We start from the raw sequence: 16,857 nt of genomic DNA on the forward strand, positions 1-16,857 counted from the left end.
GGGCGGCAGGTAGCTTAGTGCTTAGAGCGTTGGACTAGTAACCGAAAGGTTGCAAGATCGAATCCCCTGAAGCCCCTGAACAAGGCAACCCACTGTTCCTTGGTCGTCATTGAAAATAAGAATTTGTTCTTAACTGATTTGCCTAGTTAAATAAAGGTGAAAGAAGTTTATATATTCCTTTACTTAGATTTGGGTGTATTGGGTAGTTGTGGAATTGTTAGATATTACTGCACTGTCGGAACTAGTTGCACAAGCATTTTCGCTACACTCGCAATAACATCTGCTAAACATGTGTATGTGACCAATACAATTAGATTAGAATTTCTTTGGCTTTTATTATTATTTATTTTTTTATCTAGGAACCTTTAGCCACTACAGTACTAGTCATCAAAGCTGTTGACATTAAAAACAGTCACTACCTCATGAATGTTCCATCAGTATTATTCCACCGTTTCAGAGAATATAGGTGCTGATTGTAAAAAGGATCATGTAACATATGTTTATCTGAGTAAAAATGAATAAGACATTGTGTAGTAGATGTTCTAACTTCTCACTCATCATTTTTGTTATTTTTTTGAACTAATCAATCAACACATGTTTTCCTTTGTACTTCTTTACGTAATATTATTCTTTAATGAATTAAATGAAAAATAAACATTTTCCTCTACTGCTTTACCAACTCCAATCAACAGATGGCGATATGCGTCTTTCATGCGCTGTTGCTAGTGTGACGTCTATTCTAGTGGACGGGACGCTTCTTCAACGAGAACAACACGGCTACTGATCCAACCAGCTAACTGTTAGGTAGTTTGCTAGCCAACATACAACCGGAACATTGACGGTTTTTTAGACCGTTTCGGGGAGTTAAAAATACATGTATGTCGTATCCACTAGTTACCCCTTAATTTTCATATTTACATTTTTATTAGTCAACTAGCTGTCTGGTTAAGTTAGCAGTAGCCTAGTCGCTAATGATATTTAGCTAACGTTACCTCGCTAACAACCTTGACCATGAGCTCACTAAGCTACTCCCTCCCTGTTGAAGAAGAAGAGGTCTGCAGGACAGAGAAAGATGAGGAAGATGAGGCTGTTACGGTGAAAGAAGAAGACGTTTTTGTGAAAGAGGAGGAGGATGTTACTGTGAAGGAAGAGGAGGAAGATAACAATGACGATGCTGTGTTGGGCGTGAAAGAGGAAGAGGAGGAGATGACTATCACAGTGAAAGAAGAGGAAGACGTTTTTGATGTGAAGGAGGGGGAGATTACTGTCACATTGGAGGAGGAAGAGGAGGTTGGAGATCTGATTAACACCCGTGAGTACTATCTATCAGTGACACAAACTCTGCAGTCGTTTGAACAATGTGTGGTTTTAAATGGGGCATTCTACTGAAGTTCAACACTTGAATATTTTGTTCAGTACTGTAGGAATTGTTCAACTACACTGTAATATTAACTAGGGAAATTGTGTCACTTCTCTTGCGATCAGTGCAAGCAGAGTCAGGGTATATGCAGCAGTTTGGACCGCCTGGCTCGTTGCGAACTGTGTGAAGACCATTTCTTCCTAACAAAGACCGTAATTAATTTGCCAGAATTTTACATAATTACGACATAACATTGAAGGTTGTGCAATGTAACAGCAATATTTAGACTTAGGGATGCCACCTGTTCGATGAAATACGGAAAGGTTCCATATTTCACTGAAAGAATAAACATTTTGTTTTCGAAATGATAGTTTCCTGATTTTACCATATTAATGACCAAAGGCTCGTATTTCTGTGTTTATTATAAGTCTATGATTTGATAGAGCAGTCTGACTGAGCGGTGGTAGGCAGCAGTAGGCTCGTAAGCATTCATTCAAACAGCACTTTACTGCGTTTTTCAGGCAGCTCTTAGCAATGCTTGAAGCACAGCGCTGTTTATGACTTCAAGCCTATCAACTCCCGAGATAAGTGCCTATTAGAACATCCAATAGTCAAAGGTATATGAAATACAAATGGTATAGAGATAAATAGTCAACGCATCATAATTCCTATAATAACTACAACCTAAAACTTCTTAACTGGGAATATTGAAGAACTGGGAATATTGAACCACCAGCTTTCATATGTTCTGATCAAGGAACTTAAACGTTAGCTTTTTTACATGGCACATATTGCACTTTTACTTTCTTCTCCAACACTGTTGTTGTATTATTTAAACCAAATTGAACATGTTTCATTATTTATTTGAGACTAAATAGTTTTTATTTATGTATTATATTAAGTTTAAATAAAAGTGTTCATTCAGTATTGTTGTCATTATTCCAAATGTATATATAAAAATCGGCCAATTAATCGGTATCACTTTTTGGCCCTACAAATAATCGGCATCGGGTCTTTTTGGTCCTCCAATAATCGGTATTGGTATTGGTGTTTAAAAATCATAATCGGTCGACCTCTACCAGGTAGCCTATAGGCCTACTTTTATGCATGCGCATCCTTACTCAACATTGACAGGAGCGCTCCAAACAAAAGACAATGACTAAATTGCCAAAACTCAGAAATGAAATGAAATAAACCAAAACTTGTTTCTCACAAGTGTTTCATAGGTCGTGCAAACAATGTCTGACAATGATAACGGGAAGACTGGAATAATAATATTGAATGCATTCTCAAACATTACTGCAACCAGAGTAACACATTTTGTAGATTAGAAATGATAGGAATTAACAGCACATTGTCTACTGGTGGTACTTGTAATGGGGAATTGATAGGCACTAAAACTCAAACTATTCACAGAATGAAGTTATGGAACAATGTGCACAAATTGGCAGGAGAGAGTGCGTTCTGGAGAGAGAAGTGCGTCTGGGCACATGGTCAATCCAACGTCTGTATTGACCGTGCAGTTTTACGGTGATACGACCTCAGCAGAAGTCAGGGCATTCATACTTCTTTGCTTCGCGGAGCAGTGCTGAGCTGTTGTGAAGGAAGTGAGTTTGTGTTTATACAGGATGTACCGCCCCCACCTACCGTCAACCAATCATGTCAATGCAGAGCTATACAGAGCCATGGCGATGCGGTACAGAGCTCGATTTGGCCTCTGCATGCCTCCGGAGGCTTCATAATTGCGTCACACCCTCCATATGGAGCCACCAACCACATTTTCAGATCAAGCATACATTTGCTTTTAGTCTAGGCCTCCGCAATGGATTAGTTCATTGAGATGGGCGCAAATATACATGTGTTACTGCTTGACTAAAACCATCTCGGTCAACCAACAGCCTAATGACCAAACAATTGACCAGTCAACTAATTGGGGTCAGCCCTAACTGAAATAATGTAGTCCTCATTATCTATTATTATAGAGCTCTGTTCAGCCTGTAAACATGATATTATCTATTATTATAGAGCTCTGCTCAGCCTATAAACATGACATTATCTATTATTATTGAGCTCTGTTCAGCCTATTAACATGACATTATCTATTATTATAGAGCTCTGATCAGCCTGTAAACATGACATTATCTATTATTATAGAGCTCTGGACAGCCTATAAACATGACATTCCATGAGAGCCAGATTATAGCGGTCTGCTCAACCTCTGCAGATCCTCTCAAGCTCTGTCAGGTTAGATGGGGAGCATCGCTGCACAGCTATTTCAGGTCTCTCCAGAGATGTTCAATCGGTTTCAAGTCTGGGCTCTGGCTGGGCCACTCAAGGACATTCAGAGACTTGTCCCGAAGCCACTCCTGCGTTGTCTTGGCTGTGTGCTTAGGGTCGTTGTCCTGTTGGAAGGTGAACAGTCTGAGGTCCTTATCAAGGATCTCTCTGTACTTTGCTCCGTTCATCTTTCCCTCGATCCTGACTAGTTTCCCAGTCCCTGCCGCTGAACAACATCCCCACAGCATGATGGCACCACCACCATGCTTCACACTAGGGATTGTTGTGGACATTCTTATATAGGACACTAAAAGTCAATATTAAATGAATCACTTTTTATTGTCAGCGAGCTGGAGAGGTCACAGTCAAACTTAGATGCGTAAGTACCGGTCTGAAGTGAGCTGTGAAAGGGCCTTCCTTACATAGAGCCTTATATACTGATATCTAAACCTACATAAACATGATTCATTGGATCGGTTCACATGTGACTGGCTCCGTCTATCTTAACATAAAGAACATATTCTGGGCGTTCTGACAGATGTTCCTCTGGAGGGGCCCCTCCCCCTCATCTCTTGGCCAGACACAGACAGGAACCAAGGATTGTTTATGACACCAAAGATAAGATGCACAAAGTAAATTTAATCTGTTACATTCCATCCTTTTGTCACTTGTGTGATAACAATAATTACATGTTAAAGTAAGCATTTAGATTTTAGCTTCTATCAAAAGGAGTTTCTAGAACATGATATTATAATAAATAAACAAAACATTTAACCGTTATTTAACTAGACAAGTTAAATCAAGCTAAAAACCTACAATCAGAAAGTTCTAACCAATGTGAGTGAGTATATGACAAAGAATACACACATACATACACAAGGCATCTGTAGATTCAGAGGTGAATAACTCTCTCAATGTTATCCATTGTTTCCATACCTCTTTCCACAGTCAGGTTGGATTGACCTGTGTTTTTCACTAACTGTCCCTGGGACATAAACCTAAAACCCTGTTGTTTAACAATTCTGCTAAGACCTTCAAATGGTTGGTGCTCATCAGCTCAGTGTCCCACATAATGTAAAACGGGTTTAAGGGTTTAGATGACCTCACCCTCAACCAAAGAAAACAACCTTCAACCATTAATCATCGTCTGCATCTACAGGGGGAAATGGGACTCTCATCCAGAGTTGGCAGCTCAATAGTTTCACTGTTCTCTGTAGGAGCAGAAAACATGATAGCTGCTGAAATCTTACAAGCCAGAGAGGCACAAATCACCTTAAAGCATGTTAATAACACAATTAAACAAACTAAACAAAAAACACACACTGCAGCCCACTGGGCAATTTGGGATCCACAATTTCCAAGCAGGGATTCAAACCAAGTTGCAAGCGTCCAATCTGGTTTTGGATAATTATTTTTAGCAACAGTGGCAATGTATTCAGCAAGATCAGTCACATTAGAAGAGTGATCTGGGACAAAAGTACAACATTGATCAATGATTGCATATGTGCCCCCTTGACCTGCCATAATATAGTCAAGGACCTCTCTGTTTTGCAGAGCTAACTTACGCAATTCTTTCATTTCCCCATTTAATTCTTCCAGGGCATTTCGAGTAGCATTGCCAATTTTCTCTGCGGCTAGAGATGTCTCAAATTTGATTTAACTCACATGCAACTCCATACCCAGGAAAAAAACACCCCCAAAGAACCTGGAGGCATGTGCCTGAATGTGAGTGATGCCTGCCAGAGATCTCTTATCTCTCATCATTCCAGGAGGTCTGTAGTCTTTAAACAAAGCCTTCAGATCCCTCTCATTATTCTGAACGGTTCTCATAGCTGTCACCACAAACCCTACAGTACATGTCCCTCCCCAGTTCCATGGAATGCTATTGTAAGCCCTTTTTCCACACAACCAATAGTTTCCATTTGGAGCTCCTCTGAAAGAACACTCTTCTGATGATAATTTCCTATTGGAATTTGACCTCTAAGTACCCTCTATAAGGTCAGAGGTCACCATAAAGCAGGTCTTAGTGATTGGTACATCAACCCATGGGTGTCCTGAAGTGATTCAAATGTAAAGTCTATTCAACCCACAAGTCAGCCTTGATTTAATGTTTTAACCCAGGGAAGGATGAAACAAGGAACAGTTAAGGCCAGAGTATTTAGGTCTGCCCTCCCTCCAGGAGGGTGGCACAGTGTTACAACCATGTAGAAGAGTCATTTAGTCTCTGCGGTCTCCCTGTGCACATCTTTGTTTAATAAAACAATACAGAAGTTGTTCAGCTAATCTCTTGCATCCATCATAGAATGAAGGAACGGAGGAGCAGTTCCCTTTACTGCTCCGTAACCAAGCACCAGGGTCTTGAAGATTATGCATTTTATTGAGGGATCTAGTCCAGATGAAACCTTGTAGAAAGACAGTTGTATCATGTAGAGGTTTCATTTAGATCTCTCTGTTTAACCACATACTCTTTTTGCCTTCAGCAGGTGAAAGACCAGACTCTCACAACAGGAAGAGTCCTTCAGACTCAGAGAAGACCAAACCAGCAAAACCACACCACTGCTCCCAGTGTGGAAAGAGTTTTACCTGGTTAGGGAATCTGAAATCACATAAGCGCACACACACAGGAGATAAGCCTTTCAATTGCTCCCAGTGTGGAAAGAGTTTTACCGAGTTAGGGACACTAAAAAAGCATGAGAGGACACACACAGGAGAGAAGCCTTTCCAGTGCTCCCAATGTGGAAAGAGATTTACCCAGTTAGCGAACATGAAAAGGCATGAAGGAACACACACTGGAGAGAAGCCATGTCAATGCTCCCAGTGTGAAAATAAATTTTCCTCATCAGGGGAATTGAAAAAACATGAGAGAACACACTTAGTAGAGAGGCCTTTCCAATGCTCTCAGTGTGGAAAGAGCTTTACCCTGTTAGGGAGTCTACAAACGCATGAGAGAACACACACAGGGGAGAAGCCCTTCTGCTGCTCAGACTGTGGAAAGTGTTTTACCTGGTTAGGGAATCTGAAATTACATGAGCGGACACACACAGGAGATAAGCCTTTCAACTGCTCCCAGTGTGAAAAAAGTTTTACCCAGTTAGGGAACTTGAAAACACATGAGATGACACACACAGGAGAGAAACCTTTCCACTGTTCCCAGTGTGGAAAGGGTTTTAGACATGCAGGGAACCTGAAAGTGCATGAAAGACGACACACTGGAGAGAAGCCATATAAATGCTCACAGTGTGAAATAACATTTTCCTCATCCGGGGACCTGAAAAAACATGAGAGAACACACTCTATAAAGAGGCCTTTCCAATGCTCTCAGTGTGGAAAGAGTTTTACCCAGTTAGAGAATCTAAAAAAGCATGAGAGAACGCACACAGGGGAGAAGCCCTACCATTGCTCAGACTGTGGAAAGAGATTTACCCAGATTGGGGACCTGAAATCACATGAACTGACACACACAGGAGATAAGCCTTTCCAATGCGCCCAGTGTGGAAAAAGTTTTCCCCGGTTAGGGAACTTGAAAATGCATGAGAGAATACACACTGGAGAGAAGCCTTTCCACTGCTTCCTGTGTGGAAAGAGTTTTACAGAGTTAGGGACACTGAAAAAGCATGAGAGGACACACACAGGTGAGAAGCCTTTCCAATGTTCCCAATGTGAAAAGAGTTTTACCCAGTTAGCAAACATGAAAAGGCATGAAGGAACACACACTGGAGAGAAACCATATCAATGTTCCCAGTGTGAAAATGCATTTTCCTCATCGGGGGACCTGAAAACACATGAGACAACACACTTAGTAGAGAGGCCTTTCCAATGCTTTCAGTGTGGAAAGAGTTTTACCTGGTTAGGGAATCTGAAATCACATGAGCGCACACACACAGGAGATAAACCTTTCCACTGCTCCCAGTGTGGAAAAAGTTTTACCCAGTTAGGGAACTTGAAAACGCATGAAATGACACACACAGGAGAGAAGCCTTTCCACTGCTCCCAGTGTGGAAAGGGGTTTAGACACGCAGGGAACTTGAAAGTCCATGAAAGAATACACACTGGAGAGAAGCCATATAAATGCTCCCAGTGTGAAATGAGATTTTTCTCATCAGGGGACCTGAAAAAACATGAGAGAACACACTCTGTAGATAGGCCTTTCCAATGCTCCCACTGTGGAAAGAGTTTTACCCAGTTAAGGAATCTACAAACACATGAGAGAATGCACACAGGGGAGAAGCCCCACCACTGCTCAGACTGTGGAAAAAGATTTACCCAGATTGGGGACCTGAAAACACATGAGCTGACACACACAGGAGATAAGCCTTTCCAATGCTCCCTGTGTGGAAAAGGTTTTCCCCGGTTAGGGAACTTGAAAATGCATGAGAGAATACACACAGGAGAGAAGCCTTTCCACTGCTTCCTGTGTGGAAAGAGTTTTGCTGAGTTAGGGACACTGAAAAAGCACGAGAGGACACACACAGGAGAGAAGCCTTTCCAATGCTCCCAATGTGAAAAGAGTTTTACCCAGTTAGCGAACATGAAAAGGCATGAAGGAACACACACTGGAGAGAAGCCATATCAATGCCCCCAGTGTGAAAATACATTTTCCTCATTAGGGGACCTGAAAGCACATGAGAGAACACACTTAGTAGAAAGGCCTTCCCAATGCTCTCAGTGTGGAAAAAGTTTTCCCCGGTTAGGGAACTTGAAAATGCATGAGAGAATGCACACAGGAGAGAAGCCTTTCCAATGCTCCCATTGTGGAATTTTTTTTGCCCGGTCAGGGACATTGAAAATGCATGAGAGATTACACACAGGAGAGAAGCCTTTCCAATGCTCCCTGTGTGGAAAGAGTTTTACAGAGTTAGGGACACTGAAAAAGCATGAGAGGACACACACAGGAGATAAGCCTTTCCAATGCTCCCAATGTGGAAAGAGTTTTACCCAGTTAGCAAACATGAAAAGGCATGAAGGAACACACACAGGATAGAAGCCTTTCCAATAATGTCATTGTGGAAGGACATTTTCCCGGTCAGAGGACCTGAAATCACATGAGAGAATAGCGAGGCTGTGGTTCTGACTTATATTTTTGACTAATAATTTGTGTTTTGGTTTATGCAACATCAAATCGTATTGTATGTATGAAAGCTTCCTCTAAAATAGGCCTACCTTTGTTTTTCTTTATTCTTCTCAAGTCATGATCACATCTAAAATCAGAATATATATTTTTGTATGTGTATTTAGATTATGAATTTTGATTGATTGAATACAAGTTTAGTGTTGGATATTGGTATTTCAAAATGTAAATGATTAAATAGATTAATAGAATGATAGAATGTGCATTTCTTCATTGTAACCTTGAAACCTCTTGGATTTGAAATGATTTGGATATTAGTAAAGACATTTGATTGGATATATGTTTTGGGATGTTGCAAATTGAATTTCATTGGTTACATGATTTGGATTTTGCAAAATGTAAATGATTAAATTACAGTGCCTTCGAAAAGTATTCAGACCATTTGACATTTTGTTATGTTACAGACTTATTCGAAAATGTATTAAATAAAACACATTCTTCAGAAATCTACACACAATACCCCATAATGACAAAGCAAAAACAGGTTTTTGGAATTTGTAGTAATTTTATTAAAAATAAAAACATAAATACCTTTTTTACATAAATATTCAGACCCTTTGTTATGAGACTCAAAATTGAGCTCAGATGCATCCTGTTTCCATTGATCATCCTTGAGATGTTTCTAGAACATGATTGGAGTCCACCTGTGGTAAATTCAATTGATTGGACATGATTTGGAAAGGCACACACTGTCTATATAATGTCCCACAGTTGACAATGCATGTCAGAGCAAAAACCAAGCCATGAGGTCGAAGGAATTGTCCGTAGAGATCCAAGACAGGATTGTGCCAAGGCACAGATCTGGGGAAGGGTACCAAAACATGTCTGCATCATTGAAGGTCACCAAGATCACAGTGGCCTCCATCATTCTTCAGTGGAAGAAGTTTGGAACCACCAAGACTCTTTCTAAAGCTGGCCGCCCGGCCAAATTCGGCAATCAAGGGAGAAGGGCCTTGGTCAGGGAGGTGACCAAGAACCTGATGGTCATTCTGACAGAGCTCTATAGTTCCTCTGTGGAGATGGGAGAAACTTCTAGAAAGACAACCATCTCTGCAACACTCCACCAATCAGACCTTTATGGTAGAGTGGCCAGACGGAAGCCACTCCTCAGTAAAAGGCACATTAAATCCTGCATGGAGTTTGCCAAAATGCACCTAAAGACTCAGACCATGAGAACAAGATTCTCTGGTCTGATGAAACCAAGATTGAACTCTTTGGCCTGAATGCCAACCATCACATTTGGAGGAAACCTGGCACCATCCTTACGCTGAAGCATGGTGGTGGCAGCATCATGCTATGGGGATGTTTTTCAGCAGCGGGGATGTTTTTCAGCAGCAAGGAGTGGGAGACTAGACAGGTTCGAGGTAAAGATGAACGGAACAAAGTACAGAAAGATCCTTGATGAAAACCTGCCCCAGAGCGCTCAGGACCTCAGACTGGGGTGAAGAGGCCGGACTTAAACCCGATTGAACATCTCAGGAGAGACCTGAAAATAGCTGTGCAGTGACGCTCCCCATCCAACCTGACATAGCTTGAGAAGATCTGCAGAGAAGAATGGGAAAAACTCCCCAAATACAGGTGTGACAAGCTTGTAGCATCACACCCAAGAAGACTTGAGGCTGTAATTGCTGCCAAAAGTGCTTCAACAAAGTACTGAGTAAAGGGTCTGAATACTTATGTCAATGTGATATTTCAGTTTTTTTATATATATATATATATATATATATATATATATATATATATATATATATTAGCAACAACAAAAAATCTAAAAGCATTTTTGCTTTGTCATTATGGGATATTGTGTGTAGATTCATGAGGGGGAAAAACTATTTCAATCAATTTTAGAATAAGGCTGTAATGTAACAAAATGTGGAAAGGTCAAGGGGTCTGAATACTCTCCGAAGGCACTGTATATCAGTAGAATGTGCATTTCTTGATTCTAACCTTGAAACCTCTTGAATTGTGTCATTGAGTTAGTTCCCGTACTAGTCTTCAAGTTAAAGGAGTATAAAAATGTAATGATGTTGTTCTGATGATATTGATAAGATGTTGACATTTAAAACATTCACCACCACATGAATGTTCACATTAGCATTATTCCACCATGTCAGATAACTAAAAGAATTTGATTAATGCAACATATTATCTTGTCATGACGTTGCCCTCTTTGCGTACAGCGAGCACCATCACCCTCTCCCTCTCTATAATCCTGACACCAGGCTCTGTAAGAGAGGTCGTAAATTCCTGGAGTAGATCCTCTCCTCATGGCCACAGTATAGAGAGAGAGAGTGAGTTTCATAGAGAGAACAAAGGAATTTCTTCCACCTCACAGAACTGGAGAACCGAACAACATTTATGTTCTGGAGAAGGTATAAAAGATCAGTGAAGAATCCAGCCACGAACTGGTCCGTTTGGTACAATTTTGTGAAACTCATGAGAGACAATACGGCCACATTACCATAACGCTGTTTATACAATAGCCTCAGCTATGAGGCTTACATCTAATTGATGTATAAAATGAGTGAGTGGGGATGGAACTGTTTGTGAAATTGTGTAATGTGATTTTGGACTGTTTAATGAAGGAAACTCCAATTCCCTTTGGAGTTGAACTAAATCAGAGGACTGCCCATGAGCACAGTTATGGTCTGGCGTCATGGGACAGGCCCTTTTCTGCTCTTCCGAATAAAACCCCCACCTGGGTTTTCCCACTTCAGACCAGCTTACCTCGATAACGAGAGGGCCAAGGTTTGAGAGGAGACCAAGCTTACCTCAATTACGAGATGGCTAAACGTTGCATTTCTCTCCAAGCATTTCTCTTGCTGAACTTTTAACCATACCACGTGGTTAAACTCTTAGACTATCGATACCGACAGTATAAGAACAAGTCTTTGATATTAATTACTAGTCTGCAGCTAGGAATTTGGTATCATTGAACGCGAAGACCGACAACCGCCGAAACATCTATCCTATAACGACATGAATGAATGTCACTCAGAACTATCCATTCTAACCACGACAGTGAGAGAGAGCGGACAAACTCTCCAACAGAAACTAACTTTTCAACAGAGATCCCGATGACACACTGAGTGTAAATATATATATTGATTGCAATTATTCCGAATTAGTGAGCTTCAGGTGCAAAGGATTAGCATTTAATTGTTAGAATTATCAACTCTGTCGTGCCTCCTCAGCTGACCCCACACTCCCCTTTTGTCTAACAAGCCGCCATGCCGGTTTAGCCCACTAGGGCACATTCTCCTATCATTTCCTTGTAACCATATCTACTGTTTGTTATGCATTTCTGTGAATTACCTAGTTAGTAAATAAATGATTTTAAGACAATTGATGTATGGATGACTCATAGTGAAGACTGGGTTCGTGCAGATAACCAACAATTTACGACGTTTGGAATGAGACTAAGGTGAGGTAAATAATAATTCATTAAATTGAAGACTAATTGATCAGATATTAAAATATCTGAAAGTTATATTAGGAAAATTATAACTTTGTAACCTGAATATTTTCCTTGGTGCCCCGACTTCCTAGTTAATTACAGTTACATGATTAATCGGTTTGATCACGTAATAATTACAGAGTAATTTAATAAATAAGTCTTCAGTTTTAATGATGCCAAAGACACGACAATCTGAAAAATAAAATACATTTTTGTGACAGTGTTAGCCATTATTTTTAACTGTGTTAGTGGATGTTCATTACATACATCTATGCACTGTTACTAGACTCCATAAAAATACCATATAGCTATGACTGGAAGTCACTTTTTCGTAGCAGGGGCCTCATGAATAAATTAAAACAACTTAGATTTATACTTGAACTTAGTTGTAAGATCATTTCCCGACGGTGTGCTTACATTCAATTCATAAAAGATACCGAGCATAAGAAAACCTTGCTTACGCAGGTTCTAAGAAGCCCATTTATAACTTAACGTACCTGTGATCTATAAATCTCAAATTAACTTAGAATTGATGGCACCTGAACATTCCTTACATTTTACATTTTAGTCATTTAGCAGACGCTCTTATCCAGAGCAACTTACAGTAGTGAATGCATACATTTCATTTCATGCATTTTTTTTTTTTTTACTGGCCCCCTGTGGGAATCGAACCCACAACCCTGGCGTTGCACACACCATGCTGGCGTTGCAAACACCATGCTCTACCAACTGAGCCACAGGGAAGGCTATTTCAGCGATTTCCCCGTATAGAATGCTAGTACAAATGACGGTTTAGTCAGGAATAGCCCAAAAAGGACCAAAAGAGAAAAGCTAACTTTTTGGAAGATGATATCACGGTGATGGTAGAGTAGATTGAAGACAGGCAACACGTATTATTAGGTGGACTCAGGGGCACCGCCAGGGATTTTGGGCCCCGTGAAAAGATATCACATTGGGCCCCACCGTCACAGGCCACACCAACCCTGCGCAATTTCTGTAACCACACACCTCCAGAACCCAATCAACCCATTCAAAGCTTTAAATAACTGTACCTGATGGTGGCGCTAGAGGAAAGGTCAAGTGGTCACAAAATCAATAGGTTTCTTCCACTTGGGGACTTGATTGTGCACGGAAACGGTGAAGTCGGCGCACGAAACCCCCATGACTGCATCACTGGATCACAGTAAGTAATTAAAAGAATGTGAAACTTGGTTGTCGGTAACTTAATATACAAAGACATGCACTGATTTATTTTATTATTTTATTTACATAGAAACGGGGGAAGCTGCGTTGCAGCCCGTGCGCCCTCCACCCAGGGATAAAGTGCGAAAGGCTCCCAAATCAGCAGGTGCCAGGAGTGAGGGGGAAGGTTTGCCCACAGTTGTCGAGGGTCCTTCCACGTCTGCATCCGTGCGCCGGGATGAAGTCCGTGAGGCCCCGTTTCCCAAGCGTTGCAGACCCACGGGGGCCAGGAGGGAGGGGGAATGTTTGGCCACAGGTGTAGAGGGTCCATCTACGTCCACGTCTACAGTTCGCATGTTGACCGCCTTAGTCCTGCAAACCCAGAACGGGGGAAGAACTCAAGAGAAGCCACCCGACTCCACTCTCACCAGCTTCTAGACGCAGGCCTACTCTGTGACGCGTAATGAATGAGTCGTGCGTTGACCCTGGCCACTTGGAGCATACATTTAGTAGTTGCATACGGGCAGATGATCTGAACATTCAATGAATGGAAATTGTTCCTGTTAACATATGCATGTTCATCGACAGACGGTGCGCGTAAGGCAATATGCTTGCAGTCAACTGCACCTATGACCCCTGAGAAATTAAATGAGCGGACAAACTCGGCTTTGCCTGTTAGTCGACTGTATGGGAAACTAATGTATCTCGTGGACAATACGTGTAGAATCGCCTCGATCACTTGTGGCAGGATGCGGCTGAATGATGGCTGTGATATACCCCGACCTGCGACCTGTCACTCATTTCGCTCTAGAATGTCCCAGTAGTGAGGAATCCCAGAGTGGACAGTACTTTGACAGATAAGGGAATGGCATGATTACAGCGTGTCTTCCTTTCCAGATTAAGTGCTAAATCCGCGCACAAATCTAACAGAACATTTATTGGGAGACGATAGCGATTTATAAACCATGGATCGTCATGCGCAAAAAAAGTCATTCCGGTCTCTGAAAACTCTCTCCCTTCTAAAAGCTCGGTTTTCAACGTCTTCCAATAACGCAAAAACAGCCATGGTTACTTTTTTCTAATTTGACACACTATTTATAGAACATCGCATTCTGTTTTTAATTCAAAACACTTTGCGTCTGGCAATTAATTCCTCACACATTTAATTGATAATTCCTCACAAATTGTTCATAAAGCTAATGCAAAGTTCACCACAGGCTTGGATGCATTTGTGTCCCAAACTCCAATACCACTACATAACCAGCAGGTAAATAATTTACGTAAAGTCTAGACTTTGCGTAGAGATAAGATCATTTCCACGTCAAAGTAAAGTTTTATAAATAACTACTTTTATAAATAACTACTTATACGTGGTTTTCTGCGTAAGTCATACTTAAGATCAAAATTGATCGTAAGTCCGTTTTATAAATGAGGCCCCAGGTTTGGAGAACTTATGCAGGAGGTTAGGATAATTCATGTTGCAGGTTAAGAGAATTAGGTTAAGGTTAGGAAAAGGGTTAGGGATAGCGAAAATGCTCTCTTACGAAAAAGTCACTTCCGTATGGAAGTCGTGCTTTTAGGGAGCATTGTTACAGACCTGGCTGCTTGTGGTATCTGTTTTCTCATTTTATTAAACAGATCGTTTTATCGAATTTATAACAAGGCTATAAAATGTGGAAAAAGTGAAAGGGTCTGAATACATTCTGAATGCACTGTATACCAGCAATAGCACGATGACTAATTGTACTCAGGTCACTTTTTATTTTATTTAACAATATACCACATTACTTCTTACTAATAATACATTTATTCTTTTAGAAACATTACAAAGCATGTTCATCCGTTTTTCTGTGTTTTGTTGGTGTAGTTTAAGCCAATTTTGGCCTGGTAAAAAATCTGAGTGGTTTGTATATATATTTTTCTATCTACCTGCCACAGTCGCTGGTGGACCCCAAAAAGTAAATTTTAGGCCCTGTTGGATCTTTACTTCAACATGATTGTGTTTTGATGAATTTCTAATACCTTAGTTAGTCTCAATGATAAACCTTTCCTAGTGTTATTTATCCAGGTTAGTCTCAAAATCAGTATGTTCAGCCCTCTTTTAAATTGTGTAATTTATTTTGATTATGGATTTGATTGATTGAATACAAGATATTTAAACATGTTCATTTTAACCTTGAAAACCTCTCGAATGTAGTTGTTTAATTGGGTTAATTTGTGTACTAGTCATCAAGCCAGACGTGTATGAAAATGTGATGGCGTTGTTCTGAGGATAACATTGATACGTTGTTGACATTAAAAACATTTACTACCTCATGAATGTTTCCATCAGTATCATTCCACCATGTCAGAGAAAACCTGTGCGGATTTGTAAAAAAGATTGGATTAATCCAATACATTTTTGTCTGAATAGTATGTGGAATGCCACTAGTGGACGTTACTTTATATATACATCTACATGATGTATTGTTACACCATGTAGGAGCAGTATAGACCTAGTCTGTTCATTATAGACATCTACATGATGTATTGTTACACCATGTAGGAGCAGTATAGACCTAGTCTGTTCATTATAGACATCTACATGATGTATTGTTACACCATGTAGGAGCAGTATAGACCTAGTCTGTTCATTATATACATCTACCTGATGTATTGTTACACCATCTAGGAGCAGTATAGACCTAGTCTGTTCATTATATACATCTACATGATGTATTGTTACACCATGTAGGAGCAGTAAAGACCTAGTGTGTTCATTATATACAGTACCAGTCAAAAGTTTGAACCCACCTACTCATTCAAGGTTTTTTCTATATTTTTTACTATTTTCTACATTGTAGAATAATAGTGAAGATATCAAAACTATAAAATAACACATACAAAACATGTAGTAACCAAAAAAGTGTTAAACAAATCAAAATATATTTTAGATTTGAGATTCTTAGTAGCCACCCTTTGCCTTGATTACAGCTTTGCACACTCTTGGCATTCTCTCAACCAGCTTCATGACGTAGTCTCCTGGAATGCCTTTCAATTATTAACAGGTGTGCCTTGTTAAAAGTTAATTTGTGGAATTTCTTTCCTTCTTAATGCATTTGAGACAATCAGTTGTGTTGTGACAAGGTAGGGGTGGTACACAGAAGATAGCCCTATTTGGTAAAAGACCAAGTCCATAATATAATGGCAAGAACAGCTCAAATTAGCAAAGAGAAACGAAAGTCCATCATTACTTTATGACATGAAGGTCAGGCAACTTTTTTTCAAGTGCAGTCGCAAAAACCATCAAGCTCTATGATGAAACTGGCTTTCATGAGGACCGCCACAGGAAAGGACCCAGAGTTACCTCTGTTGTAGCCCAAATAAATGCTTCACAGAGTTCAAGGAACAGACACATCTTAACATCAACTGTTCAGAGGAGACTGTATGAATCAGGCCTTCATGGTCGAATTG

General features: G+C 40.3%; 1 protein-coding gene across 2 annotated transcripts; it reads left to right on the forward strand.

Annotated features, from left to right (window-relative positions):
- Positions 1–280: 280 nt before the first annotated feature.
- Positions 281–9,137, forward strand: LOC106564041 (zinc finger protein 14-like). 2 transcript variants are annotated; one of them, XM_045690588.1, is made up of 2 exons: positions 281–1,312; positions 6,118–9,137. In XM_045690588.1, exons 1-2 carry the CDS (start codon positions 1,012–1,014, stop codon positions 8,616–8,618), a joined length of 2,802 nt encoding a protein of 933 aa, XP_045546544.1. In that variant the 5' UTR covers positions 281–1,011; the 3' UTR covers positions 8,619–9,137. The 2 variants fall into 2 exon arrangements, with proteins under 2 accessions (XP_045546544.1, XP_045546545.1); XM_045690589.1 differs by having other exon boundaries at positions 282–1,312; positions 6,121–9,137.
- Positions 9,138–16,857: the final 7,720 nt, after the last annotated feature.

The sequence above is a fragment of the Salmo salar genome, chromosome ssa12 (assembly GCF_905237065.1).
Source record: "Salmo salar chromosome ssa12, Ssal_v3.1, whole genome shotgun sequence".
In the NCBI taxonomy this organism is placed as follows: Eukaryota; Metazoa; Chordata; class Actinopteri; order Salmoniformes; family Salmonidae; genus Salmo; species Salmo salar.

Bases quoted from the DNA above. Each gene is read 5' to 3' on its own strand.
- LOC106564041 (XM_045690588.1), top strand. From the start codon at position 1,012: ATGAGCTCACTAAGCTACTCCCTCCCTGTTGAAGAAGAAGAGGTCTGC. The intron at 1,313-6,117 runs GTGAGTACTATC...TTTTGCCTTCAG, and splicing joins TGGAGATCTGATTAACACCC to CAGGTGAAAGACCAGACTCT.